Source organism: Dermacentor variabilis, chromosome 4 (genome assembly GCF_050947875.1).
Source record: "Dermacentor variabilis isolate Ectoservices chromosome 4, ASM5094787v1, whole genome shotgun sequence".
Lineage (NCBI taxonomy): Eukaryota > Metazoa > Arthropoda > Arachnida > Ixodida > Ixodidae > Dermacentor > Dermacentor variabilis.
Genome location: NC_134571.1, coordinates 50,479,471 through 50,505,877, shown reverse-complemented (window position 1 = coordinate 50,505,877; position 26,407 = coordinate 50,479,471). Strand labels below are relative to the sequence as shown.

General features: G+C 46.1%; 1 protein-coding gene across 2 annotated transcripts in view; it reads right to left on the bottom strand.

Moving 5' to 3' along the window:
- Positions 1-3,780: 3,780 nt before the first annotated feature.
- Positions 3,781-26,407, bottom strand: part of LOC142579102 (cytochrome P450 2A9-like) — a 51,306-nt gene continuing 28,679 nt past the window's right edge. The window contains exons 4-9 of one of the 2 annotated variants that reach the window (XM_075688973.1): positions 26,195-26,301; positions 23,189-23,493; positions 18,275-18,390; positions 15,104-15,434; positions 6,164-6,354; positions 3,781-4,316 (exon numbers count right to left, since the gene is read on the bottom strand). In XM_075688973.1, the coding sequence (XP_075545088.1) occupies positions 4,141-4,316; positions 6,164-6,354; positions 15,104-15,434; positions 18,275-18,390; positions 23,189-23,493; positions 26,195-26,301 (1,226 nt within the window). In that variant the 3' untranslated portion in view covers positions 3,781-4,140. The remainder of the gene's footprint in view (positions 4,317-6,163; positions 6,355-15,103; positions 15,435-18,274; positions 18,391-23,188; positions 23,494-26,194; positions 26,302-26,407) is intronic. The other variant, XM_075688974.1, reaches the window with a different exon arrangement.

Genomic DNA, 26,407 nt, shown 5'->3' with positions numbered 1-26,407 from the left:
TAGTGCAGGGTAGTCAACAAGACTCAGTCCTGGTTATCCTCTCTTCATATCATTTATCAATCTAAGAGACGTCTCTAAATGTTATCTGTTGGCGTCATTTATAACGGCGGCGTCGCCATACCGAATGACGATTTGCCAAGACTGATCAAACCAACGATAGAAGGCACGTTTATGACGAGGGTTTTCAGACTGGAAAACAAACGCGGTGTGAAAATATCTTTAGAAGGAGACAGCGTTCCTTCCCACGTCAAAGTAGGACATGTCCGCCATCCAGTACGACCATTCGCACTGCAACCCCTCCAGTATTTCAAGTGTTGCAAGATTGGTCACGTAAAGGGTGTCTGCGTGAAGAACTTCGTGTATCCGCGGTGCTCTGAGTATCATACAGAAGACGCCTGCAGCACAGACATTCTAAAGTGCCCTAACTGCAGTGGCCTTCACAAGGCCTCATCAAGGGATTTCCCCGCAGGTGCGGAAGGAATTTGTGATCCTCATAAGAATGGTGCTTGACAATTCGACGCATCGAGAGGCTGCTGCCGCTCTTTGGCGATGTCGGCATCGACACCGAAAACGTTCACGAAATACTGCAGCTGAAGATAGCGGCCCACCATCTTCCGCCAGAAGGACTGCCGCATCAAAGCATAGCACCACCAAGGCATATGCACGCACACGCACCAAATACGACATTGAACTGGAGAACCTTCGTGCGATTCATCACAGTGCAGAGCGAACATACAGGCGTACAACGTCTACATGACTTGAGGTTGGCCAGAAGAACGCAAAAGATTATTCGACAAACTTGCATCGCGAAGATCGGTGTCATTCTGGGAGTCTTTGGATCCACGAACAGCTTTGTCTCACATAAGGATAACTATTCGTGATCTACCCGGAACTCTGCAGCAGCACCACCTCTTCAAATCTTTGGCCCTTCACAAAAAATGCATGGGGATTGACGTCACTTACGATTTCTGCAGGACGATTGCTGGCGAAACTAGATCCGCTGGAACATCGACGCTAAACCACTCACCAATTTCACGCAACCACCGCATGGACAGTCATTTTACCTAGGAAGAACTCGAGGGTGCACTTGTGCAAGCGTTCATTATCACCAGGACCCGATGATGTAACCTACCGCGCGCTATGTCATCTTGGCGAAGAGGCTCGGGCTACTGCTCTTGTTCAACAGCTCCTGGTAGACAGGTAGGGTTCCTCAGGAATAAAAGACCAGTCGCCTAATTCCACTACTCAAACCTGGCAAATCGCCTGTAGACATTGCATGCTACCGACCAACTGCGCTTGGCAGTTGCATCGGAAAACTAATAGACATGATGGTTTTAGCATGGCTAAAATTGTACCTCGGACATTACCGGGTATATCGAGATGCTATGGGTGGTTTTAGGCGTGGCCGTTCTTCCACAGATTCTTCCATGGACAACGTTACCGACTTGGTGACGTACGTCGAGTACCCGAAAACTTGCAAAAGATTATCTGCAGCCCGGTTTCTGGATGCTAAAGGAACATAAGATAACCTAAAACGCGAAGCGATTTTCAACTCGTTAGAGGCAGCGGGACTTGGCGGCAAGATCTATTCCTGGATTAGTAGCTATCTACATAAGAGAGCCTTTCTCCTACTTATCGACGATGGCCCTACCTCCCAGCATCAATATCCTTCCATACACCTTTAGGCTCTCCATCTATGCCGACGACACTTGTATTTAGATGTCGGGTGTGAGAAGACTGCAGCTTCGCGCGTGGTTTGAGAAGGCAGCCACTTTAACATCATCCTCCCTTCGAGAACAATGACTCTAAATATCGCGTGAAAAGTGTGCAGCGGTGGCATGTACCAGGAAACCAATGTCTCCATACGTGATAGCCGCCGACGGAAAGCTGATCACATACAGCACAAGTCGAATTTTTGAATGTGGTCATTGACAGAAATCTTTCCTATAGACACCTCATGTGAATTATGAGAGGAAACGCCAGACAGGAATTTGACATATGCTGAAGTTCCTAGCAGGAAAGACTTGGAGAGACCTGGAGTGTTCATTGAATCTATGCATCAACTGTAAAGGGCCATCTTTATTGGATTCCTGCGGTATAGCCTAGCGGTAATCTCCAACATCTGCAGAACTAACCTGAATACAATCCACAGCATCCAAGCCCAAGCCCTCAAGATATACCTTGGTCTACCACTGAGTGCGTCAACGACTAAAGATATTGAAGCTAATAAATATTACACTATTAGAACGCACAGGTATTCAGGCAATGCGTGTGCACATAAGGCACTTCGCCCGGATCACTACCTACCACCTTCCAAGTCTCTCAGTAGGAAAGCCTGACACGACATTCAGTGCGACTGTCTTCGCGCATTATGCCTCTCTCAGGTCAGGTTACGCACGTGTGGCAAGTCCTTGGATTCCTCCATGGTGTGTGAGCCGTACTCAAGTAAGCCTAACAATCCCAGTAGTTCAGGAAAAAGTCGGACTTGCCGCCAGCTGTTAGTTAGTTAGGTTAGGTTAGTTAAGTTAGTTTTCTCCTCCTGCACGAGAAATACAGCGACGACACACAGGTCTATACTGATGGCGCAACTACATCAACCAGTTCCGGTGGCGCTGTAGCTATACCAACAGTGGGAATCGCCAAGCGGTTCAAGACTTCCCATATCACTACGTCTACAGTTGCAAAGCTCGCGGCTACCCGCGACGCGCTTCGTGTGATAAATGCTGAAAGTTTTCTAAATTGGGCAGTTTTCTGCTATTCAAGATCGGCCTTGTAATGTCTGCAGTCGTTTTTACGACATGGAACTCATGATCAGCTCACGTGCGAAATCATGGAATTTGTCCATCGCTTGAGAGAAAAACACCATCATATTTCTGTTCAATCGATACCAGGCAATTGCGGTATCATTGGAAATGATGACGCAGATAACGCAAGTCCGACGTCAAACAAAGAGTGCTGCGCCCCCATTTTTCTTTGAAGCACCGACGCTGCGAGACAACTTCGCATTCTAGCACGCACGCTCTCCTTAGCGGAATGGAATACCGCACATGCAAGGTGCAGCAAACTGCTCAGACTAAACCCTCCACTTGAACTCTGACCTCCAACCGGACTGAACCGACGCAAAGCGTCTTTTCTGTGTCGGCTGTGGCTGGGAGTTGCCTTCACGAATGGTTATATAACACCAATGGGAATGGCTGATAGTCCTACATGTGATGTTTGCGGATGCGAGGGGAACATTGACCACTTACTGTACCACTGTCCTAAATTTCAAGCACAAAGGTAATCTTTGTCCAACACATCGAGGTAACTAGATTATCGTTCTCTGAGTGAACAGACAGTACTAGAGCACCGTCCCCACCGCTCATCGGCTCAGAAGGCAGTGAAGGCAGTTTTGTGTTTTCTGCGAACGTCTCGTTTACGCGAGCGGTTTTGACTCAAGTACTGTGTGTGCACGTCACTATACCTTCTATCACCTCCTTATCTCTCTTACCCTTCTCCCTTCCCCCAGCTTAGGGTAGCCAACCGGCCTCTTGATTGGTTAACATCCCAGCCTTCGTTATATCGCTCTCTCTCGCTGTCTGTCTGCAGGTGTTTTGATTTCCTTATGTCACGCGCATTCTCTCGAAGCGGCTTGCACTAATGTATAATGCCCATGATGCAATAATGTAAACTGAAGGAAAGGAACAGAATTTTCTGATGACCTGAACGTCGCTGTGACACAGTGAAAGTGCCAGATCAGCTCCCGAGATATCGAGTGAAGAATCAACAGAGACATTGGGAATATTTAAATATTTGGTCATACGTTTCTTTTAATAGCAAAATTACAAGTTGTAGTTACAGTTTTGATGTCAAACTTACGCATATGTACAGGACTTGACACTCCGTAGGCAAATCACAGCGTTCCAAAACAAAAGCAAGATTTTAAGAACCCTAAACAAGATGTCTTACACAAACTCAGTCGTGATTGAACAAAAATCCAGGAGAATTGTACAGAATGTCGCAAGGTTACGAAGATTAAGGCTTCAATATTAAAAGGAACATTGAACGTTACAAGTATTGACGCAAGCCAGGACACACAGGATAAACAAACAAAAGCAGCAGTGTAAATTTTGTGCTCGGAAATATATTCTGCTTGCACGTCTACCGCGGCGTAAACGTCAACTTGTAGTGGTTTAGCTCTACCAGTGGAATATCGATGGAGTCGAGATCGTGGATCTTCCCTTTTTCGGGCAGGATGCGATACCTCTGGAGAAGACACGTGATGTACAGGAAAATCTCGACGGAGGCCAGGATCTCGCCGGGGCACATGCGTTTTCCTGAGCACAAACGAAGTGGGAAATAAAAGAATGTGAATGTTCCGAGACGGAGGCCGGCTGAAATTTTAGAGTCCGCTGAAGCAAAAAAAGAAAGGACATGGGATGGCGATTTGAACATAGAGAGTAAGACGACAAAATGTGTGGACTGCGCTCACGCTGAAGCACAGTGATTGGTTCGTGTAATAACACCTGAGCACAATTTCTTGGAGGCATTTGTATGCATCAGGTAAACTTAATGTGCGAGAACTTGCGTTAAGGGCCATAGCAAAGTCTTACCCAGCTTGACAGCCAGAAATGTCGCGCGCACTGCTGCATTTTTCACTTATCATTAAGTGAAATCGCTCCATTGCTCTTAAGTATTTGCTGTATGTTGTCCGAGTACTACTTCTACGCACGCAACCGATTTGCAGGCAGTGCAGAGGTCTAGAGTCGCAGTCTGTGTACATTGCGAAAGGGAAACTCGCCAACTGCTTGTGACATTTGCACAATGTAATTCCTGACTGCCAACTCCAGTGGTCCCTGGCAAATTGCACCAGTTGCACCACTAGACAAGTTTCACAATGGTTGAAACAGTGCCCGGTGCCATTAGTCGAGGGTGCCATGACTGTTTTGCATAGGCAATTTTGTTTTTTCTTCATTGGCCCAGCCATGTTTTGCTGCTATGTGAGGAACTTCTCGATTATGTTTGCAGCGACATCCAACTAACCTGGTCGCGCAACACCGACCGCATCACTCCAAAGATTTTCATGCATAGAAATCGACTCTAACGCCGTGCATTGGTTGATAATGATAGAAAAAACGCCCGTATTAGTGAAACACTAAAAAGAAATACTTAGTCAGTTAGCGAAGTGAATATTCTTTAAAACATTGCTGCAATAAATTTGGCGGGAAAATATTGGCCAGTGGTGGCGAAAATGAAGGGCTTACTTCGCTTTATCGAATTTCACGTATTATATCAAGAGCCGATATGTATGTTTTTATGTAATGGATTTCAAAGTACACTACGGACATTATTCAGTCCATTTTGCGCTGGAAAAACTCTCGAAACCTGTTAGCATGCGTATTTGTTCTTTTAGAATTCAATGTAGTCTTGCTCCACCGATAAAATATTAACTTCCCCCAAATATTCGCTTTAAAAAAAACATTTGACATCACACCGGGAAGGTTCGGGCACGCAAGAGGGGCGTTGTGACCGTTCTTTCGTTATCGCTTATTTTCTGGCTCACCAAGTAGAAAAAGTGCGACTTTTGAAACTGCAAAACCGTAATTTACTATACGCCATGACTGCCAACGAGTTCAATAGTAGTTCTGCTCCCATAACCACTCGGTACTTTCCCGCATTGCCTCCACGCTCGGAAATAGTTCCCGAGAAACGACGATCTTGCAAGACGTTCGCTTCCGCCTTGACATCATGGAAATGGGGAACGTTAATTGGCTGGCGCATCTATACGAATTCTTTTCAATTTTGGCAACGGTAGATTTGCCACTGCATTCTTGCAGGTTGCGGAGTAAGAACAGCAGCAATATTTTTCTTTAGAGACCCGATGTGGTGACTTAACGTCTAAGGTGCGGCACTGCTAAGCGCGAAGTCACTGGGTCAAATCTCGGATACGGCGGCCATATTTACCGGGGCGAAATGGCAAAACGCCCATGAACCCCGCTTTGGTGGCGCGTAACATTTTGTCGTGGTCGAAACGAATCCGGAGCTTTTCCACTGCTGCGTGCCTTTAGTCAAATTGTTTGTCTGGCTCGGGAAACCTCACAATTAATTCACTTTTCTTTAACGCCCCTTTAACAACCAATGATGGCGAAACTCGTGAAGTAAACCATGTAAGTACTTGTCTTACCGATAGAGAAAGGGATGAGGTGCTCGGGTTTCGGCTGAATGAGGGAGCCGTCTTCCCTGAAGAACCGCGTCGGGTCGAACTTGAACGGTTCTTTCCACAGCGTCGGGTCGTTGTGCACGGCCCACACATTAGGAATCACGGTGGTTCCTTTGGGAATAAAGTACTCGTCGAACACGGTGTCCTCGCCGGCACTGTGGATCAGATTCAAAAGAACGTCCATAAGAGTAAGATCAAGAGAATTGAACAGGTAGCATGTTGTTTCATCAGAATTTGACGATTTAGCGGCCAACCAATGGTTTCAAGGGAACGAAAGCCATTTTGCTGATAGTCATTTCTGCGGTAGATTTTCGACCACTTGCCCTGTCAACCTGCCAAGAGGACGTTTTATAATATAGTTTTGACATCTTGTACAGGTGTGGTTCTTGCTAAAGAGAGGTCTGTTATTGTTCCTTATTAACAGAAAACATTTGAAAAAAATATCTCCTGCAGAAGGTCGGGCTATTACATATTAAATTGGCAGCTTTCTTTGGTTCTTCCTCCTGCTTGGCGGTTTGTACGTGTATACGTTTTGTCAGGACGTTTACGTTGCTTTAAAGACCACCTAGAGACGGGCCTATACCGTGTATTTCAGCGAGCATTCTAAATATTTTTTGAAAAATTGCCTGTGATAGAAAACACAATTCTAGTCCATGAGCCTATTGAAAAATTGAAATGCATTATCAACTAATAAAGAAATCCCTACTTCAGTTTCTAACTAATTGCCTTATGACACATATTGCATATTACAAATTTAGCCATGCAGTTTGCAAGGCTAATCCATTTAGAATGAAGTCTCAGGATGACACCAGCCTTAAAATTCAAAAACATTGCGGAGAAGTGGTGTCTGGTATATGGTGTCATTCACGTAATTCTTTTTAAGTGGATATGTCTTGCAGTCTAACCCACTAGAATTTGTAGAGCGCAATACGTGTAATACGGCAATTACTTAAAAATTTATGCAGGTATTTTTTGTGTATCCCTGCCTTCCTATATTCAAAATTTCGACCACCGCTGTGCTTCTATTGTTTATCCATGCCGCGTTGTATCTTCTTTTGCATTCGCCGGGCTATCCTTAGATCTTGAATTGACTTAGTTAGTCGTTATATTCTTTCAGCACGACAACGAATCGCATGAAGCCGCTCCAATTCCAGGTCGAGTTCAGAGTACCCTGGAGAACACGTTAGTGTGCGCGTGGCTGTCTGTGCCGTTTCCTTGATAGCATGTTAGAGATGCCTCGTTGTAGAGAGGCCTTTGTGACAAGCGCCCTCAATGTGGGATTAAAAAGTAGTCCAATCTATTCTTCGTATCGTGATGGACGTATACGTGTTAGACAACCCTTTCATCTTGAAGTAAGTGGGTATGTGCTTGATTCCATGCGTTTCAATGTCCAAAACCACTTAACATGTGCGGCGACGCGGCGGGAGACGAAAGTCAAACCGAGGCAGCTGCTGTACGTTATTTCCCGCAGAAACATTGGACTCGCGTCATTCAGTAGGTAGGGACCATTGTTGGAAACTAATGAAGCTAGTCCTCGGCCCGTCGCGTTAACCTTTGAGCTTTTCCAAATGGTATGGTGTACGTTGAAGTCCCCTGTGATAATCCACGGACTAGGTTGTGTATTTCAGATGTCTTTTATTCTTTTGCTGTCAAATCGTCTTCATGGAGACAGATACGCCCCCAAGAGTGTAAAGGTGACTTTTCTATTTTTGACGGTCAAGCACACATACTGATTGTCGTTGCACAGGCTGGACAACGTAAGTGAGCTCACGGCGAATAAACACGACAACCTTGCTGCTGTTGCTGTCGCTTGATCATAATATTGTCTCGTAGCCGAATATCCTTATTGGATGTGATAACCTTGGTTTACAGATCACAGTGATTGGAAATGTGTTAGTGAGAACAAACCGACGAAAATAGGGAATGCGAGATCTTAGACATCTCGCGTTCCACTGAAGGATCGACGCTTCTGTGATTGCGGCTATATCGAAGCTAAGAGCTTATTGACGACACCCTGTGAAGTTTCCCAATACCTCTAGGGAAAGTGTGAAAACTTGCCACTCGTCATCAAAAGCACGTTCGCCGTGCACTCTAAAGCGCGATCCCTCATACCAGCATGGTGCCGGATGATAGACGGTGCTATGATCGCAAAAAGGCTGCGCCCTCAATAAAACGGTCTATAAACGAGGAAAGTGTTTGATAGGGCTGTTAAAACAACGCTTCGGGTCACCACCCGATGCTTGCGGCGGCGGTTACGTAAATTTGTCGCCAGGAGATTGGAGTAAAGCCAAAATTGAATAGTTTGTTGACCACAGGCTCGCGCTTTGGCTAACTTTAGCGCATACGTCTGTTGTGGTCACTGTCCCAATATTTTCGTTCTCACAATGGCCAGCCGTCCATCGTCTTCAATGCATACAGTAGCTGCATCTCCCCACTATAACGAGGCGGATGCTCACATTATGGGTGATTCTTTCATCCCAGTCGCAAATCTCAGGTAGAGCTGTCGGTTCATGGAATAATATAAAAGCATGACTTGGTATCGCTACCCCAAGCCACGGCTGGTACAATAGCTTCTACGCACCCTGAGGTAGCCTTATAAAGACAAAGAGCTAGCTCGCCAGTTTTGAAGTGGAACTGTGCTCTGCTGCGATTTCGTAAACAATTTGGTGATAGTGACCTTCCTATCAAGCGGAACGCTTTAACTGATGTTAGGTAAAAACGTACCTATATTCCATCTCACAAGTCGCTTGCATTACTTCCGAAGGTATGAGGGATACACAGACAGTATTCTTGCAGAGTGAAAATATAGTTTTTGGCGTAACTGTCTGATTATTGGCCGGATTAGAGAGTTTTATTCTTGGTTGGTACGTGATATGGTACAGCGATACGTGACACGCTAGGGCATTTGCGGGATAGTGCGAATTACTGTGGCGGAATTACTTTGGCGTTCTTATTGGCTAAGAAGTCCTGCAGCTTCCACCGTGCTGAAAACTACTTGTGGGATGCAGTATAGGCATGAAACCGAGTAACAAGTTCTATAAATTTAATCTGACGTGTCTCTTTCACAGGAAAAAAAGAAAATGAAGAAAACTTGGGGATGGGGTCACGAGCTGCCAGTCGACATTTTACTTTCATGACATCGACGCCGGAATATACCACAATCTCCCGGTCATGCATAGTAAAAAGATATCGTGAAACTAAGACTCACGGAAACTGCGAGCGGGAATGAAGCCTTAAAGCCGCGATAGGATCACCGCTGTGAACCTGTAAATTATTTTTCTCACTTTCATTCGGGCGCTAGCACTGTTAACTTATTCAGATCGCAATGTTGACTTTATCCTGTCTTTTTTCGATTGTTCTTCCACAAGGCAAGTTGTATAGTAGTCATCAAGATACGTACGTACGCACGCACGCACAGATATAGACAGAGACAGTCTGTAGCGGTTACTCTGTGACAATGCGAGTGATACATAATGACTAAAAAAAAGTTTCACTATCTCAGCTGCACGTGGGCTCTGAGTAAAGTCGTAGCGAACAGCTGTTATGTTCAGTCCGGTTTTAAACGGGCTGTTGGGGAGAGACGGACGTAGAAAATAGCACCGCTAGTCTATTTATTTTTGTCTTGCAGCAAAATAAAATGAAAAAGACAGATTTACGATACAGCTTATGCAGACAAGACGGAAGTCAACAGGAAGGTGAAACCTTGCAGAGTTCAGTTCAAAAGTACAGCCGCACTAAGGATGTCGCCGTGGCCAACTTTTCGACAAGGAATGTAACGTGCAACTATATACGCACTGCCCGTCGAACTTCGCGGTCACGCGAATATGATGGATAGGATGCTTGGGCTCCTTAGCATGCAAGGAAACACTCAAGCAAAAACAGAGCTAAAAACCACAATGCTCTAGTTAGAATCCTGTAGTGTGGCGCTGTGGTGGATTGAGCGCTGTGGTGTTCAGCTAACTCTATGCGAGGATGCGTTGCAGCACGAGAGCAAGTATTTCATAGTACTTGAGTGGATGTTGTTTCAAAATGTTTCTTGCATGGTTTCTGCACACGTTGTAATACGATTGGAATTCTTCTTCAAGTCTACTTCAAGCACTTTGTGCCTGTCTATGCATGGCCTCTTACGCCGACCCAAGACCCACGTTGACTACCAGCTTCGGCCACTAGGGTACACCTGCTCGTCGTCGTAATGCTCTCGCAGTCGTTCCGTTCCATCATCGTGATCCCAGCTTCGTCATCCGACTGTCGTCATGCTGTGGTCCTCTCGCTGTTGTCATGCCCCCGTTATCATTTCCGAAACGTAATCCAATTGTGGTCACCATGTCACCGTCATGCCGGGTTCGTGCTTCTATCGACATCATTCAAGTTTAATCATGCCGTCATCAATCAACCGTGACAATGCCGCCGGTGTCATGCCATCATCGTCACTGCGTCGTCGTCATACAGTGGTCGTCATAAATTCGTCGTCATACAGTCGTCGTGATCTGGTCATGGTCGATTCGTCGTCGTCATTTCAGCTTCGTCATCCGATTTGTGTCATACCGTCGTCGTCACGTCATTGTTGTCGCGCCATCACTATAGTGAGCAGCCGTCGTCGTGCTTTCGTCGCCGTGCATTCGTCGTCATCCCATCGTCCCCATGCCTTTGTTGTCACGCTGTTGTCGTTATAGAGCAGTCATCGTTTTTAATCGTCGTCCAGTTTTAATGTTGTTGATGTTGTCGTCGTGCAGCCTTCGTCATTCCGTCAACATCATTCATGCTCCGCCATTCCATCGTGGTCACTGCGTTGTCGTCGTACAGTCGTCGTCGTGCCGTCATGATCGTGGCGATCACTGGCGAGGGAGTGTCATAGCCAAGTGGACTGATCTCAGAGACAGTGTTGTCGCATATAGCCGAAGTAATGTAAATATCTGAATGACCACTAAAAATTCCAAATAAAGGTGTCTTCAGCAAAATGGTCTGTCACTAGATTGATTAAATGCTAATTGCATTAACGTCGATAGTCACCATAAGATGGGTTCTGAATTTTTTTTCGCCTTGGCACTTTTTGCACTACCATCCGCGTAAAAGGTATTACTTGAGGGATCGTAAAATTATGTTTGGATCCAAATTAGCCTATTTTTTAGAGCAAATCAGATTAACTTGACCCGCGTCAATGTTTAAAATGTAATTCCTGGTTCACGCATTTTTTTGTAGCAATGGGGGGGGGAGGCCGCGTCAATCGAACGAGCATTGATAAAGAAGCCGCTGTAGAAGAGTTCAACATTCGCCGTGGTATATAGGCTTTACGTAGTAGTGAACAAAATTACCCGCAATTTCTCGGCAAAGAGGCTTATACATCATCATCATCATCACAACCACCACCATCATCATCATCATCATCCTGGTTACGCCCACTCCAGGGCAAAAGCCTCTCCCATACTTTTCCAACAACCCCGCTCATGTACTAATTGTGGCCATGTAGTCCCTGCAAACTGCAAACTCTGACGTAATTGATTTTCAAAAGATGAAGCGCCAACAGTGACAGCACACTAAGAAGGAACAAAGACAGGACAAGGCGCAAAGACAGAGATAAAAACAGGATAAACACAGATAAAGACACGAAGTGCCTTGTCCTGTCTTTGTTCCTTCTTAGTGTGCTGTCACTGTTGGCAGTTTTGAAAGCTATGCACCAACTAGCCCGACAACATGTTTTACTGCAATGACATAATTGAACCTGCTTTAGATATCCGCATTGTCCTCTTATAGCGTTCTCTTTTTATCGCATGATTAGGCTTTACTTTGACAAAAATCCCATAAGCTGCAGGGATTCAGATCTCACAGACTCGCGGCGCTTATCCACCGACTCTTTGAAAGGTAGGGAAAGGACCTGAAGCGCTAGTCACAAAAAACTGATCTTCATTTTCCTTCGTGCGATCCTTGGTAGGCAACAGACGACCAAAATCCTAATTAATAGCAAGGTTTAGTGCAGATAGTAGACGCGGTATTAATGCAAAAAGACACAAAAGCAGCGAAATGCATGATTAAATGAACCTAATATTTATTTATTCTTGTCGCTCCACCTGCTCGGAATGCTGAAAAAGTATAAATGTAGAGAGGTAGAGCTAGACGAAAATCATGAAGAACAAAAATCTGTAGCTCTAGTTGGCGTTTGTACGTCTGTGTTCTTATGTGACCGTATTTTTATCTCTTTTCTGTAGTTGTGTTTTATCAGTTGACTCGAACAACGATAGTTGACAAAGGCACATCCTACGGCCACTGTTCCTTACCGTTAGTTTAAAATGACAGAAAAACAGTGATTGTTTGTTGTTGTTCATTCGGCTAAATTGCGTTTAGTATAAAAATTTACCCGACACATGAACGCGCACTGCTTCCTTTACGTATGATGTCCATTCTCACTAAAGTCACTTCACCAGGATGAAAACAAAACCTAAACGAAGCTAATCGGATGACTCGCTACGGCAAGGTGTCGCACATTTCAGGCGTTCTGAAATTTCTGAAGTAAAAAAGATCGAACGATCGAACGAATGATTGAATGAATTAACCCAATACATGTTTAGCGGCTCCACATCGGAGGTCTACAAGGAGCCCAAATTGGCTGAAACATTTTGTGGGTGCTGCGTCTGGGCCTTTTAGCTAAGATCAGTTTTGGTATCTGCTCCTATGAGCACATTCGTACAATACCTTTATCTCTTTTTTGATGATTCTAAATAAGGTATGCAAGTCGTCATACAAACCACGGATATAGCCACACATACATGAAAAGGCGTGGGTATAGGAAAGCGTTTGCTAAATAAAACCTTAGACAGATTACGGACAGGCGCAATAAGGCAGGCCCCCTAAAAGTTCTGAACGTTGTTAGAATTTCCTTACACGACTGTGCTGTCTTCTAACGTAAATAAAATTTGAGGATTTATGTAACCGCTCTTCTAAAAAGCTTTGTTTCACATAGAACAAGTGATTCGTTACAATAGCTGAGAATGCCGGTGGGCACTGAGCCTTGCATATACTCTAAGGAATCATTTCAGCCATTGGTATTTGTGAAATAGTGCATACCGTGCATTACAGAGGTGAACAGTAAAATGCAGAATAGTAAAGTTTCACGCGGTGACACATTTAAGGGACACGCCCGAACGGAACTTGCCACGGTCAACTAAAGTGAGCTGGGATACATGCACGCAGACCATCTAGCGTGAAGCTGACGTTGGAGGCAAAGGGACGAGCAGCCCTCAGAAGATGGACTGTGGGATTCAGATGGGCGTCGGCCAAACAACCCTGCGGGACGCGGGCGTCACATGGGATGCATTAAAGGACCGTTGTTAGCCGGCAGCTGCGTTGTTGTGATCCTTCGGTGTAAACGGTACTCTTCCATCAGCCGTCAAGGGAGAAACTTGTGCGAGGCATTAATTGTTGACCTACAATGTAGCAGAGACATCATATGTCAAGAATGAGCGCGTCACAGCAATAGCATATAGTGTAGCTAATAAAGAAGTCGGAGAGAAGGAGACAGAAGCAGGTCAATGATTTTTGTTGCCTTCTTGGTTCTTACGCTAGCATAGGTCAATAGCCAAATGCACCGTGTGCCACTTATCTTATGGGCTACTCCAAGCAGTCAAGTACTTTGATTGCGCGAGAAACAGATTCCGGAAGAGATACGAACAAGCAGCTGAAGAGCACTTGTCAGATGAAGCAAAAAAATAGGAAAGCTGTTGCCATGTCCGTAAATATTTCGATGGCGAGAAATAGCCGGGTCGATAAATGCGGCTCCGAGGACGGCAAGACAATAGACTTGTCACTTCACGACCTTTATCCATGAGCAACACGTTAAGGAAAACAAGTGCCGGTACATCGAGCAAGGAGAAAGACTCACAGTTGACAGAAGCTAATAAGGTTGCTTCACACAGCAAGAGATTCTCGCCATGGTTGAAGGACTACTCAGTGGGCGTTATTTTTGAAGCTTGAGGCTGTTCCATTTGCAACAGGGGCCTACGCTTCATGAAAGAACGGCAGCAATGCATTTACTGCATCTGGCATATGAAGTAGTGAATGCTGGCGGGCGGTCACAGGTGGGGCACATCTCATCAACCGACTACACCATCCCTCCCCCCCTACTGTTATTTTAGCATGCGAAGTGATTCCGCATGCAAGCACCCGTACCAGACGACAGAATGGCGGTCATCTAGCCCCTGCCAACCCTCGCACCTGTCTATACGGGTGCACAACCAGAGGCAACTCCGACGTCTATACCAGTTTGCGATAATGCCCTTAGGCCACTTCATAAGCGAGCGTTCCTGTTTTTGGGCGTGTAATGCTGAATGTGAGTAGTACACAGTGCGCTGAAAGCATTGAGAGGATACATTATTGTAGGCTTTCCAGAGGATTAGAGCTCTAGGCCGGATGCAGACCTTCAATGTGGCGCAGCAATGATAGCGTACGTTCGCATAGTGCTTTTTATGCTTTTCACACAGACGTAGGTTACCTAGCATAACTTAGGGCGTCTGCGTTAGGTTATGCCGATGAGTAGAGAGGCAAGTGACTTAGCAGTTGAAAAGTAGGCAGCTTAATAAATAAGAAAGAAAGAAATTGAGCTGAAACTGAGCGGTTCATATATTGAAAAGATGAGAATGTAAATAAAAAAAATAGTAAGGAAGTGAAAGCGTACATAGATCACGGAGTCAGCGGTGGGTCGATAAAGAAGTTGACTTTTTCGTAAATATCTAAGAGTGTTATTCTGCGATCTGAAAACACGGATGAATGAATGAATGAATAAATAAATATATCGTTAAATAAATAAATGAGAACCACAAAGAATGTACAGTCGCTAGCTGATACTCGCAGATCGCAAACGATACCTAAAGCTTTGAGTTTCTGTGAAGCTGAAAATGTGAGAGCATTACGTACCCTCTAGGCACACCGAGAGGCGACACGGTCTTCCAGCGGTACATCTCCCAGATGCAGGCCATCGTGTACGGCATCTTGTTCCTGTCCTCCCACGTGGGCTGCCTCTCCTTGCCCACCACTTCGTCGATTTCTCGCTGCACCCTTGCCTGTACCGTGTCCGGAGTGTTGGCGAAGTTGAGCACGTGCCAGTGGATGGTCACGGCCACCGTGTTTGAGCCGGCGATGAAGAAACTGAGCACGTTGCCAAGGAGAAACCGCTCTGCGTCAGAAGACAAGCAACGCAGCGTACACAGATGGTGAAGCGGACAAGTTGGAAGTGAAGCTTTGTAAGCTGCGCGTAAAGTGACGAAGTAGACTTGAAGAAGGATACAAGATGAACGCTGTCTTTGACCAGAAAGTTTGTTAAAAAAAGCGAACCTTCTAATATAGATACGGCAGCCTTGGAATAGCAACAACAAACAAAACCTTGTAGTGTCTGGCTGCGCTGCTAACATGGCACAAACAGGCACACGACGCGTAAACAATATGCGGACGCGGCCATTGCGACCAGATGACGCACCAAATAAAAAAAAGGATTCCTATGACGGATAATGCAATTAGAAATTTCGAGCTACTCCCACACACACACACACACACACACACACACACACACACACACACACACACACACACACACACACACACACACACACACACACACACACACACACACACACACACACACACACACACACACACACACACACACACACACACACACACACACACACACACACACACACACACACACACACACACACACACACACACACACACACACACACACACACACACACACACACACACACACACACACACACACACACACACACACACACACACACACACACACACACACACACACACACCATATATATAATTATATAATTGATTATTGTTATTAATTAATAATTAAACAATTATTTAATTAAAAAATATAATTTATTCATTTATTTACAGATACTACAGACCCTTTCCAGGCCCAAGCAGGAGTGGGTACAACACTGAGCTTGAAAAGAGTAGAAAGCGTAAAAATTATTCAAAGCAAATGCAATCACTGTAGAAAAGCCACCGCTATAGCAGGAGTAATAATACCACAAACATATATATATATATATATATATATATATATTTCGCTCGTGTGGTTCGGTCCCCTTTGAGCAGACACCGTGGTGACGAAACCCGCCGGCGGGCTCATTTCACTGAGAACGCGTGGTCGTGCCAGCTTTTGCAAAGAGCGAGAGCTGCGGAAGCTCTTACATGAATTCAAAAACGCGCGAGGAATATCGATTTACGTGCTAATTACTTTGGTTCGTCGCTGATTACCACAAAGGATTATGGTGTGCCAGCACACCAGCCAGAGCCGGCCGCAGATTCCTGCCAGGGCTGGTCGCAATAAATAGTAATGTTAATGAAGCGCCTCCTGAATAAAGAATGATGCGCAGGTAGCTCTGCTCCCATGGAACTTGTGTTTATCTTTCCGACTGAAACGTATCCCTCCAAAGAATTTTGAGTACGATACATTCCACATCTTACGAACAAGTTATATCGGCGATGAGGTAGTTAGACTATCGAGCAGTGGAACCAGGGGACACGATATTCTTCATCAATGGCTGCTGGCGCTATGTGGTGTCAGTGTGAATGATCGCACCGACTAAACCACCTATTCTGCGCGCGTCAGTGGCAGGTGTGTCTCAGTTCCACTCGCAACAACTGACGAAACAACTGCACTACAATTCACGTCCCGGGATCGGACGCTAGCCTCGTTGAAGAAAATTCGTTGTCAAAAGCCCCCAAATTTGCGGGATGGTCCCGCCTTTTGCGTAAGTGTCCCGAGAGCCGACTTGATCCAGTCCGGACGGCCAAATTTCCGGATTGTAGTGCCGTTTTTATTGAATAACAATGAAGAAATGAGATTTGCTTGTTATAATACCTGCATCTCGGTTTCACTTTCTTCTGTTTTGTATTCTGTTGAGTTCACATAAACATAAAGCTTGGTTTCTTGAAGAGGGTTCTACTATTGTCGCAAGCCCTAACCGCACAGAGCACGTTTATCTGTATTCCTAACCGTGTTAAGTAGGCAGCTACTGAACCTTTCTTTTTCAAAGATTGCGACACGCTAGGACTAAAACAATTTTTGCAGCCTTGTTGCGCGTGCAGACTGGCGGCTTCTGGCAGTGACAGGGTCGGTCGTCGCCTACCGCTCCCTTTATTTGCTTACTTTAACATTCGAAAATAATGAATTCACATTCGGTGCACTCTCACACCTCCAACTTCATTCAAGGACATTAAGAATGTGCGCTGCATTCTATCTTTGCGAAAAGAAATAAACGGGAAAGATATGCACTATTAGTGGCACCACTTTTCTTTTTCTCACTTTTCGTGTAGTATTTACTAACACCGTCACTAACGTTAAGGCTCGTGACTGTAACATTTAGGGAGCACGAAACGGTCAATCTTTGCGAAGTGTTTTTAACACTTCATACGTATGAACCGAGAAAACCACGCTACATAGAACATATTTGAAGCGACAAGACACCGGTCCCTTTGCGACACATCCACAAATCAACTTTACCATTATATATCCGTGCCCTGAGTGGCAAGACAGGCCCATTAAGCAGCTGTATCTTTTTCTGAAGTTCACTAGTCAGCTCGCCCAAGTGAGATTTATTTAGCTACACTCACGTGGATGAAGCTGCACACAACTGTTCATTGAAGATAGTAACGAAACGAACAAAATCTATTTCGTTCGCATATTCCTGACACAATCTTCACTTTACCATACAGGGGTTAATTCTGTGAAAATACATAAAAACTATTTTCACGAGAAGCAGGTTAAAAAAATGAAAGTGCCTCGACATTTTAAGATCAGTAAGCTTTTCTGCAATAAAAATATAAAGTTAGTTTCACGTTTATTTTTGATTTAAAATTTCCATTGTGATTGTGCACGCGCGAGATACTCTGTTGAAGAAAAAAAAGGAATGTATTTTTAGGTTTGATCTCTCCTTTTAATTTCAAGTGTAGAGAAAAATGGGTTGAGGGGCGCCCCCCACCTCGACAGCAGTGCTAGCGGTGGGGAAACATTCGGCACAGAGCACAGGAGAGCGTCTCCACATTCTACTGTCGACTCACGTTGAAAGTTGGGATTCTGCTCCTTGTCATGTTCTTTGATCTTCTTCAGGTAGCCATCGATGAAGTCACGGTTAAAATGCTCGTCGATTGTGGCCTTGTGGTCTTCCACTTGTCCTCTGAAATAATATGCGTAAATTTCCGAATCACTCTGAGGCATGGATGAATCCCGTGAATTAAACCTGCACAACTTGCACTCAGCGCAACTTTGCGAAGAGTAGAACAGAAAAATGCGAAAGGAATATAGAAATTTATATGCGCCAAAACACAGTGAATACGCAACTAAAGTGTAGAATATAAAGCGCTTTGAATGGTTAATACATATAAGCATCAGATGAATCAATACCACTGCGCCATGATGCACCCAAAATATTCAGCAACAGAAAAGCAAAAAGAAACAAAGTATTTCTGATGGCTATCATTCATTGTAAGGACCTGTATGAAGTGAAATGGACTTCTTTCGTACGTCACACATTGTCCCCCAAGAAAACGGAATGATGAAAGGACGTTTCATATTATAGTAGGTTCATTTTAGAGCCCAGATCCTAGGCGGCCTTTCCCTGGGTTGAGCGTCAGCGCCGGTGTGAACGCGCGAACGCGCTCCTGCCACTGCTCGCGCCTTGGTCATCGTCTTCTTGCACAGCCGGCTCCGAAGTCGCTCATTATACCAACGTTCCCATACTGCAAAACGTGTTCCTGCCCATTACTCGTGCCCTAGTCGTCGTCTTCTTGCACAGCCGGCTCCGATGTCGCTGGTTATGCCAAAATTCCCCTACTTCCAAACGCGCTCGTGCCATTGTGTCCAGCCTTCGTCGTTATCTTCTTGCACAGCCGGCTACGATGCCACTCATCATGCCAACGTTCCTATACTGCCAAACGCGCTCGTGCGATTGCTCGTGCCTTCATCGTCGTCTTCTTGCACAGCCGGCTACGATGCCACTCATCATGCCAACGTTCCTATACTGCCAAACGCGCTCGTGCGATTGCTCGTGCCTTCATCGTCGTCTTCTTGCACAGCCGGCTACGATGCCACTCATCATGCCAACGTTCCTATACTGCCAAACGCGCTCGTGCGATCGCTCGTGCCTTCATCGTCGTCTTCTTGCACAGCCGGCTACGATGCCACTCATCATGCCAACGTTCCTATACTGCCAAACGCGCTCGTGCGATTGCTCGTGCCTTCATCGTCGTCTTCTTGCACAGCCGGCTACGATGCCACTCATCATGCCAACGTTCCTATACTGCCAAACGCGCTCGTGCGATTGCTCGTGCCTTCATCGTCGTCTTCTTGCACAGCCGGCTACGATGCCACTCATCATGCCAACGTTCCTATACTGCCAAACGCGCTCGTGCGATTGCTCGTGCCTTCATCGTCGTCTTCTTGCACAGCCGGCTACGATGCCACTCATCATGCCAACGTTCCTATACTGCCAAACGCGCTCGTGCGATCGCTCGTGCCTTCATCGTCGTCTTCTTGCACAGCCGGCTACGATGCCACTCATCATGCCAACGTTCCTATACTGCCAAACGCGCTCGTGCGATTGCTCGTGCCTTCATCGTCGTCTTCTTGCACAGCCGGCTACGATGCCGCTCATCATGCCAACGTTCCTATACTGCCAAACGCGCTCGTGCGATTGCTCGTGCCTTCATCGTCGTCTTCTTGCACAGCCGGCTACGATGCCACTCATCATGCCAACGTTCCTATACTGCCAAACGCGCTCGTGCGATTGCTCGTGCCTTCATCGTCGTCTTCTTGCACAGCCGGCTACGATGCCACTCATCATGCCAACGTTCCTATACTGCCAAACGCGCTCGTGCGATTGCTCGTGCCTTCATCGTCGTCTTCTTGCACAGCCGGCTACGATGCCGCTCATCATGCCAACGTTCCTATACTGCCAAACGCGCTCGTGCGATTGCTCGTGCCTTCATCGTCGTCTTCTTGCACAGCCGGCTACGATGCCGCTCATCATGCCAACGTTCCTATACTGCCAAACGCGCTCGAGCGATTGCTCGTGCCTTCATCGTCGTCTTCTTGCACAGCCGGCTACGATGCCACTCATCATGCCAACGTTCCTATACTGCCAAACGCGCTCGTGCGATTGCTCGTGCCTTCATCGTCGTCTTCTTGCACAGCCGGCTACGATGCCGCTTATCACGCCAGTGTTCCCATACTGCTCCTCCTTCTGCGAAAGCGCTGACGGCACTGGCCGACTGCCAGTCAGTCAATTTCGGTCTCAAATTCTTTGCCTCAATATATGGCGAAATGAAAACACATATAAAGCTGCGCTCAAATTTCTCAATTAGGCGCATCGTGATCGTCGGACATTGTTTGTTGTTGTTTTAGGTGGCTGTTTCCTGTTCTTCTTTGTCCCTTTTTTCTATCTCTGTACTTGAAACGACCTCGAAATAGCTTTTTCACCTTGCGACATTCACCGGGGACACGTTGGGATGAGATGTCAGAGCGCGTTTTCCTGCTAGACTAAATGAAGAGGAATTAATTACGAGATGAAGGGTTAAAAAATATGACAAGGGCTCTGAGTGAAGGAAACACTACAAGAAAAAGTGATTTATCGTTTGCCCTCTTTGAATCGCGCTATTTTAACTTTAATGACGATCAACGAACTATAGGTACCACTGAGATGGAAGCCAGGAAATTTCAGGAGCGAAAAGAACTCCGTAATAATTTCACCTAGACACGTGGAACCGTAATTACTGCAATCTCCGTTCGCATATAGAACCAGAAACCTCAGCAGTACCTCTGGCATTTCCTTAATTATCGAGCACGGTCATAGGGCGCACGAAGGCGCTTGTATAGAAATACACCAGGCACATTTATTTAAGTTTTCTCTTTGAAGCAAGACGCACTGTGCACGTGAATTGAGCTGACAAAGAGAAATTTCCGTCGGAAAGAAGTATTGGTGCTTCTGCTGGTTATGAGATCCGAAAGCGTGAACTATAGCAAAAGGTACAGATCGGCAGCATGACAGACAGAGCGTGGCCGTCGTTCGATGCCAACTGGGGACACCATCCGCAAGGGAAAATGAAAAAGGAGCGTAAAGGACGGGAGGAACTCAGGCGAAGGAGCCCGCTGAGTGGAAGCTGTAGGTTACCTTGCGTCAGTGAGCTTTCTCTCGGGGCTGATCATCGCGCACGTGTACGTAGATGGCGTCGAAACAGCGTGGTTAAATTATTTTAACGTACCACATCGTAATTATCAATCAAGACTGAACAGTGTGAAAAGAAATATTTTATGCTTTGCTACCTTTGGGAACATATAGATATTAAAAGACAAGGGACAAGGTCTCTCCTTTCTTTCTATGTGCATTTTGTTTCTGCCTGTCATCTAATAACGTGAAAAAGGGCTAGAAAATACTTTGCCTACATCATCTGACTATTGTTTTCTATTTTTCTTACGCTTCGACGTAGACTTCATCTGAGTATTGTCTTCTTTTTTGCGATTTGACGTAGACATAATTATTGAATTCAATTACTTTCAATTGAGTTAGTTTTTCAGAAAGCTCCCTTCATTTCGACGAGACCCATAATTTCCCATTATATGGGGATTCACAAGGCACAAAATAATGCAACGACAATACAGGCATATGGAGCAGAAGAAAAGGAAGAATCAGCCAAGCATCTACGCTAAAGAAGGCACAGGTCGACGTATATGGTATTCAGATGATCCATCGATTAAGCGTTGGTTGTATCTTTCTACTCTGTCTTTTTCTCATGTTCGATAGTCACTGATTTCATATCTTATTCGTATCGTATTTCACGGGCATTTACACCTACCTTGTTTTCTTTTACGTCGACATGTGGTTCACCCTTTCTTACTTTTTTTTTACCTAGAGAGCAGGTGCGCCGATCCCGAACATAGTGCAGTTTATAGTGAAATGTTGTTTTTGTTCTATTATATCGGTACTAATTATGCCGCTACCGTTATTTTAGCTACTCTGTGACTCCTTCACGCTTCTTGTCTCGCTGTGACCTACCGTTTGATGCGTTTTGAGACTCGGAAACATGGCCTATGGAGGCGTCCCAGCGCGCGAGGAGTCACGCGATGTGAAGTGCGCGCCGCATGGCGTCGATACGTGCAAACCTTGCATTGCAGTGACGTTGTATTCCACCACGTGTCACGACATGCATCATTTGCATCGTATCGTTCCACGTGTCAAGGGATATGACATATGCACCTCGTAGTCTCGATGCCTGTTCACACTCTACGGTACGCGTTATTGCGCCTCCTCTTAAGGTACGGATCGTAGAGCTACCCACACGGCTGCAACGCAGCAACGTCTGGCACAGCAGACAGCAGAGCAGAAGAGAGCAGCGCCAGTCGCAGCTCGCCGTCGACGCTGGGCGGGCAGTTCAATTCAGTTCTTTCTCGTGACGACGAGTATGTTTGAGTAAATGTGTGCCGATTGAAACACTTCTTTCCGTATACTCAGCATTTGCGGTTACCGTCCTCAAGCTGTTTACGACGGTCTCCCACTGGGCCGCTCCTCCGGCTTACGCTGTGACTGTGTAGCGCGTGCCGTGCCGACCTGCGTCTTTTTTTTTTGTCTATGATAAATCATAAACATCCGCCCCATCTGAGGGGTACCTATAACGAAAAACGCACAACTCGTGGAAACGGAGCGGTGGCATCCTTTGTCATTGTTCGGGCAAAACACGGCACGCGCCTTCTTCTGCCGTTTGATTGGGAGACGACGCCACTGTTTCTTTTTTGCAAATTCCACGTTAAAGGATATAGGCAGGTAAAAAGTATCATTAAAAGTAACTGGCAAAAAGTAACATGGCGTTGGCGACCTCATCGAAGGATGATTATCTCGAAATTGACTCAACTAAAAAGATAGAGTCGGCGAATTTGTGCATCAAAACAGGAAAAAGAACTTGAAAGAGAACGAAACCAAGCACCTTGTGTACTCGATGAATTCTAAGAGCTTGGATTTGATGACTGTGCGCCGCGTTGAAGGCAGCCAAGTGATGACGTTGCGCACAAACGGGGGCAGAAATTCGACCATGGTGCCAGCGCGAATCGCCTTGAACAGCTCGCTGAGCAGCTCGTCCAGGTAACGGCGGCGCGGGTGTTCAAACGGGTACCGACTGCCGTACACCAGCGCCGCGATGTTGTTCGAGGTGCTCGGGAAGATGTACTCCTGGATTGCGAGGGGCGCTCCCTTGGCTTCGGCGATCTTCTCCACCAGGCACTGGCACTCTTCCTGCAGTGCACGACGGTAGTCGAACAAAAAAAGAAGAAAAACAGAAAAGGAAAACAAAACAAAACAATTACGGCAGAAACCATCCTCGACAATTATCTAAGTCAGTGCAAAGCATTTCTCCCCCTGCACGTGTCGCAAAACCCAAACAAACTAACGTCCTCCCGGCGAAACGTTCGCTTGACAACCTCCACATTCGTGGGCCGCGACACCCTGATGACGTGCGATCGCAATCGGGGGAGGGGGGTTGAAGACGCTACGCGCCACGCCGAATTCGTCATCACAAACTGTTCTTCGAAGGTACGCGTCTACGGCCTGCAAGTGGCGGTGCTCCAATCGGCGCCGCTTGGCCTTGGCGGCCTGTTCGGCGAACGCTCGCTTGGCGTGCTGCTGTACTTTGGCCGCGCTTTGCTTCACTTCTTGCCCGCGCTCCACGATCGCGCGTATCTCTTCGGCGTCTCACTTTCGATTAGGCAAGGAAATGCTCTGTGTTTAAAAATTGTGCGGAAAGTCCATTGGAGTTGTCTAAGTATGCGTAAGCATACCACAAAATCTCAGTTGGCCCAACCGCATATTTCAATTTGGCCAACCCCCAAATTTAAGTTTGCTCACGCGCAAATTTCTAGTAGCCCGAATCTCAAATTTCAGTTGCCACACGCCAAAATTTCAATTTGGCCCACCGTGGCTATCGTGTTGGGCTGCGAAGCACGAAGTCGCGGGATCAAATCCCACGCACAGCGGCCGCGTTTCGATGAGGGCGAAATGCGAAAACAGTCTTGTTCTTAGATTTAGGTGCCCGTTGAAGAGCCCCATGCCGTCCAAATTATTCCGGAGTAGCGTAATACGGCGTGCAACATAATTATATCGTCGTTTGGCACGTCAAACCCGAGTATTTAATTAAGTTGACCCACCCTCCATTTGAGGTTAGCCCGCTCCAAATCTCAAGTTGACCCATCTAGTTAGCCTACCCACAAATTTAAGTTGGCCCACCCCTACTATACGCCAGCATATTCTATATTGATACGTAGGGTGGACACACATAGATACATAGAGCCTATGTTTCCACATGGGTATTCTGTCCGATCATTTTTTAACGCGATAGCGTGGAGGGCCCGTGTCACTGAATATGTGGCATCGCCGCCGGCGTCCGCGGCCAAGAAATTTGTATAAAAATTCGTATAGAAATAACGCATAGTCTATGCGGAAATAAAGTCGTTCTTCTGTCAGTAAAGTTGCTGATACTTTGATGATGTTATTTACAATGTTATTTCTCGAAATCTTGAGAAGGCAGCCCACAAACAAAATGTCGTGAAACAAAACACCGACAGCGAATGTCTTTTATGTTAAATCTTCTCAGACTGAAATATCAGAAGTGCGAAAGAATAACAGAAGATGAGCCTATGCAAGAGGCCACGTTTCTACCAGAAAGCTTGCCTTCGTGCATAGATTTTGCCCCCAGCGTTTATCTTTTTTTGGTTTCAATTGTACCCGCCGTGGTTGCTCAGTGGCTATGGTGTTGGGCTGCTGAGCACGAGGTCGCGGGATCGAATCCCGGCCACGGCGGCCGCATATCGATGGGGGCGAAATGCGAAAACACCCGTGTGCTTAGATTTCGGTGCACGTTAAAGAACCCCAGGTGGTCGAAATTTCCGGAGTCCTCCACTACGGCGTGCCTCATAATCAGAAAGTGGTTTTGGCACGTAAAACCAAAAATATTATTATTATTTCAATTGTTCCTTGACTTAGAAAGCTACCAGTCATCTACATTTGCAGTGTTATAACAATTTATTGTCTTCAGAACTTGCGTATTTTTGTGCAGGTACAAGGCATTACACTTTTCGTCTGACAGGCATAGTTTGCCGGGGTACCCGCCAAAGAATGTTTACGCATGAAAACGATCCTGTGTTGTAGTGCACAGCCTTGGCTTAGGGACGGGACAGACAGGAGGCAAGACAACGCATGACGGACCATGAATGACTGCATTGCGCTAGTCATCCAGCGCTAGTCAGCCACATAGATTGTGCTAAGCTGCCCCATTGGAGAGCTGGTTAGCCATATGTCATATTTACCTATAGTCGTCTATAGGTAAATGCCCTGCGTTTTCTAACGCTAGTCAGTAACCGGGCTTGTTCCGTCTTGCCGTAGTGGCATAGGCCTGGTCAGCCATGTGCCATATTGCGCTGTCCGTTCAGGGCTAGTCGGCCAAACAGCTGGCGCTAGCGAGCCATTCGTCGTTTCCACTAGTCGGCTGGCGCTGCGCAACAATATTGTTACTGCTAAAATAAATCTTTGGTTTGGGCAAGTTGGTTCGTTCTTTAAATATAGACAGGGCAACACTAATGGGCCCGTAAACAGGACGAGCGCGGACTCCCAACTATACTTCGAAAAGACAAAACAGGCACAATAACAATATACCTCTATGAGACAGGTGCCATCCATGTTTCCGTAAAGGTGGGGAAAAACGTAATCACAACTGTGAATATATCATAGCTAAATTCCTTTCCGCAGTACCCATTGCCATGCGAAGTGAGAGGGGGCAGTAACAGGCAATTTATGCAAATTGCCATGCTCTATCAGCAGCTCATATATGCATCGGGGCAGCGTATAATTCCAAAGTTCGTTTTGCCATGACGATGTAGTTAACACTGAAGACTGCAAATATATCGCTACGCGAATAACCGAATTGAACATGCTCGGTGCTTGCCTTGACGTGTTCCTCCATGGAGGTCTTGCCGAATCCCAGATCGCGCAAGACATGTAAGCAGAACCTTCTGTTGTCCATCCAGGTATCGCCATTCATCGTCGCCACCCCTGGTCAAAAAGGTCACGACACACAACATAAAATATCTTGTTCTATTCTGTAACGTACTGCTGGTGTTAAGACAGGAATTCCTGCAGTCAAGTCTGTTTTACTGAG